The 4,423-nt window shown below is 40.8% G+C and overlaps 1 protein-coding gene across 1 annotated transcript; it reads left to right on the top strand.

The window, feature by feature from the left end:
• The first annotated feature begins 721 nt into the window (after window positions 1-721).
• Window positions 722-3,255, top strand: LOC135107086 (uncharacterized). The gene is made up of 2 exons (XM_064016718.1): window positions 722-786; window positions 2,072-3,255. The coding sequence occupies exons 1-2, from the start codon at window positions 775-777 to the stop codon at window positions 3,131-3,133; spliced, it is 1,074 nt and encodes a 357-aa protein (XP_063872788.1). The 5' UTR covers window positions 722-774; the 3' UTR covers window positions 3,134-3,255.
• Window positions 3,256-4,423: the final 1,168 nt, after the last annotated feature.

The following is a 4,423-nucleotide window of genomic DNA, read 5'->3' as shown; positions in this document are numbered from 1 at the left end:
TAACGCTATTTTCTTACTAACTGTTCTTCTGATCCTACTAAGTCAGTCAAGAATAAGCTACTAATCCCGTTACACAATAAGCACTATAAGGCCATTGGCCGATAAGCCGCTAAGCCAGGGGGTGAGGACTCCAAGGATATTATCATTACTTAGAAAAAAATTAGAAATCATTTTATATTTACGATGCAACTTTTTCCGAAAACTTCCGACGTATGAACAGGTGAAAAAAAAAAAAAGAGTTCAGGAGACAATATCTGTAATTATTTACATGAATTACATATAGCGAGCAGATTGATCATCATTATTTATTAGATTTCTACCTTGAAGATGTAATGGCAAAGGAGATCATTACTGCAGAATTTGTATCATTTCAAGGAATCGAAGAAAATTTTGAGTCACCGAAGACGTATAGATATGCAGCATCCAAAACGAAAATTATGAAATCTCTTGTGAGTACAGCACAGTATCACTAGCGCTCAACATTTTCCATATACTTCCTTATACTTTTAAATACTTTGCTTACTTTAGCTAGCGTGAGAGAGATGGCAACAATATAAAAGTAATAAGTGGCTCTTTCCAAGAATAAGAAAGAAAAAAAAACATGCAGCAAGATTATTCAACGAATTAGTCATCTTCACCTTGCAATACAAACTGGAGCGGAATCAGTGAAAACGAATAAGTGGCAACTCAACACCTATTATTTAATTGACGTAATATATATAGAGCACCTCATCGAGTTACCGACAGATTTGTACGGAGGAACGGTAGTCCATCATGAAGCAACTGGTGAGTACACACTCTGCCTTTACAAACAAGCGCTATTCGATTTTGAAATGCTGAAAATTTTTATAGATGCTCCTTTGTGTGTTAGAGTGAAGCAACGATGTTAAACGTTATACAATCCCAAACCCATTTCATTCGAAGTGCATTGATTTACTAGTTAAAATCATAAGAACATAAGAAAATCAGGAAAGCTCCAAGAAGCTACCAGGCCTACACATGGCAGATCCTGCATGAAACTACTACTGCTATCTACTTCTTTAAATCTATTGTCCCCATACACAAATTTGTCTAATCCTCTTGTAAAGCTCCCTAACGTCTCAGAATAAAAGTATTCAGCACTAAGTTGGCAGTCACTGAAGTTGTGGTGGTCTCTCTCTCTCTCTCTCTCTCTCTCTCTCTCTCTCTCTCTCTCTCTCTCTCTCTAGGAAGAAAAATGTGCCTGAAATATTTATTTCCTTATCTCTGAATATGTTCATTAATTTAATGTTTAGCTTTTCCTCCAATAAGGCCAACAAACCCGCTTATTTACACACACATACACACACACACACACACACACACACACACACACACACACACACACACACTACCATGCACACAAGCAACGACACACCCTCCATATACCTGATCAAACTGAAGACTAGAGTGTGTGTGTGTGTGTGTGTGTGTGTGTGTGTGTGTGTGTGTGTGTGTGTGTGTGCGCGTGTGTTGGTATTGAGTTCATTGAGGAAAGTGTATCAAAATATTACATAAGGATTAGAAAGTGGTATTTTCTTTAGCAGAGAGAGAGAGAGAGAGAGAGAGAGAGAGAGAGAGAGAGAGAGAGAGAGAGAGAGAGAGAGAGAGAGAGAGAGAGCGAGAGAGAATGGGTGTGTATGTATGTGTGTTTGGGTGGTTGGGTAGCTGGGTGACTACAGAAGTCAATGTACTTGTTACAGTCTTTCACTGCGCTTCACGAGTTCTTTTAATCTTAGTCATGTGGTCTGCAAGGAATCTCTCAGTGGCCGGGCTCAATAAGGACTTAAGACTGGAAAACCGGGAAACAGTTGGAATAATTGCCACTCACCACCAGCTTGACTGCAAAGTTTCCTTTCTAATACTATTCATTAAGAAACCACAATTATTTTTAGCGAAGTCTCATCTGATTCCGAATGAAATCTAAGTGCTTATTTGACTCGGGACGCAGTGTCCTGAACAAGACAGTCATCCATATCACTGATTCTGTATTGTGTAACACAAATATGCTTTACACAATATCACTGGCCTGTTGTATTTTTTCTTCCCCCAGCTGCTGGTCTGTGCGGTGGCAACCATCGCCTCCGCATCAATTCCTAAGCTGACTGGCGACAGCGACGACAACCCAGAGACGTACAGCTCCAAAAGCTTCCACAGTCCAATCCACACCCCGCCCTTAGTTACCTCCGAGAAGTCTGATCCCTTCATGGGCGTCTCATCATATAGAGTGTTTGAAGGCACCGATCTTACCCGCGACGAGCTGATGGCTATCATCGGCAGTGGATTTGGCCCGCTCATGATGATCTCTCTGTACCCGAACCACAGGTCCGGATTGAAGGAGTACAAGGACGTGAGCATGGCAATGGTGGAAGCCTCCCGCCAAGTGCTGGAGTCTCGCGTCAGCAACGGTCAACACGTGGACCCACAACGGTTCGTGAATCTGGAAAACGTGGAGAAGCGACTGCCCGCTGTGCTGGATGCGATGACTGATGTCTTCGACGGAAAGGTAAACCCGCGCTACTCTCTGACAAACCTCTTCAAGGTTTATGACTTCGGGCCTGCCGACAGGTCCAGGTTCAGGCAGAGGGTGCTGATGGCCATTAGCAGGGTGGCCTTCCAAGCTAATGAATCTGCCATAACGGATAATCTGAAGGACGCATCCAATGTTTTCCTCAAGGCCCTCAGACAGTACCTGGACGATCGCGTGGCCAGCGGCAGGAGTGTGACTGAGGACCAATACAATCGTCTGGAGAGAGCAGAAAAACTGATGCCATCTCTCATGCGGGCCATGGAGGGCATCGCTAATGACCCACAGGTCGTCCAGTTTATGAAGGAACTTCACCTTGACGCTACAGAGAAGGCGAGACAACTTGTCCTTTGCTTCTTCGCTTCCATAGACGCATTGTTCAAGGATCCCAACGCCACTGTGGGGACAATCATGCTTGACGTGCTGCTGGCCTACATCCCCTCAGCCCGCCAGGTGTTCGAGGACCGCATCGCGCTGGGCCTGCCCGTGTCGCAGGAAGACATCGATAAAATGGAGCACATGGAGCAGGTGCTGCCCATCATGCTCACCTCATACATTGAGATAGTGGACGACATGGGCATCTATTAGACTTCTTCTCTACAGAAACATTGTCTCAATGTATTCTTGCCTTCGAAAGCTGTCAATCTTCCTATTTATATGTATCTTTGTAAACTTTTGTGCATATTTCAAATCAATATTCAACAGCATCATTCACGATTTTCTTTTTCTTACTATTTCGATTTGTTTCCAGTCTTTCCTTGTCAAACTTGTGTTACTGTATTGGAAAATACTACTTTTTATCTTCTTTTATTTTCTTGTGAGATCGAGTCTGTTTCGCTTGCCACGATAGTTAACAAAGAACGAAGAACATTGGGAGTTTAAGCTAATACAGATATCTACTTAGATTTTGAAGGAAAGATACGTAGATAAATACCTGATCGGAAGAGATATACAAATCAGTTAACAAATATATAGTTAGAGAGAGAGAGAGAGAGAGAGAGAGAGAGAGAGAGAGAGAGAGAGAGAGAGAGAGAGAGAGAGAGAGAGAGAGAGAGAGAGAGCGGCTGAAAGATGTATGTCAGATGTCATAAGTTTAAATTAAGGAATGAGGTTAGAGAGATTACAATATTTATAACTGAAGGAAAGACGAAAGTGAGAAATCATTATGGTGTATAAATATATAACAAAAAATAAAGGTGGAAAAGAAAGTGTAAAAGATTTGTACGAAGCAGGAGACGCAACATCAAAAGAACACAGAAAAAAAAAAAGAAGACAGAAAGCGACCAGTATGTACAGATATATACAGTAATGTTCCAAAGGAAGCAGTGGATCAGTGGAAGGCATAACCAGAGAAGAAGGTGTGTGTCTGTGTGTGTGTTATTATTATTATTATTATTATTATTATTATTATTATTATTATTATTATTATTATTATTATTGTTATTAGACACACACACACACACACACACACACACACACACACACACACACACACACACACACACACACACACACACACATACACACTAAAGAGAAACTATAAAGATTATTATTCAACAGTAGACCAGTCAAAGAATTATTCTTCTTTAAACGTAACAGTCTAATATTAAAAATAAAAATAAAAATAACAATAGAATAACAACAACAACAACAACAACAACAACAACAACAACAACAACAATAATAATAATAATAATAATAATAATAATAATAATAATAATAATAATCCAGGATTTAATTCAAGTTCGTAGCGGCCTTAGCGGAGAAAGATCTACATATTAATCCTAAGCATCTGCCAAATCTACGGTACTTTGTCTGCCATGTGACGCCGACAGCCTAAAACAGCAGACCCGGGAATATCAGGCCATCCAGGGTATT

This window comes from Scylla paramamosain, chromosome 14, assembly GCF_035594125.1.
Source record: "Scylla paramamosain isolate STU-SP2022 chromosome 14, ASM3559412v1, whole genome shotgun sequence".
NCBI lineage: Eukaryota > Metazoa > Arthropoda > Malacostraca > Decapoda > Portunidae > Scylla > Scylla paramamosain.
This window is presented reverse-complemented; position numbering and strand designations above follow the sequence as displayed.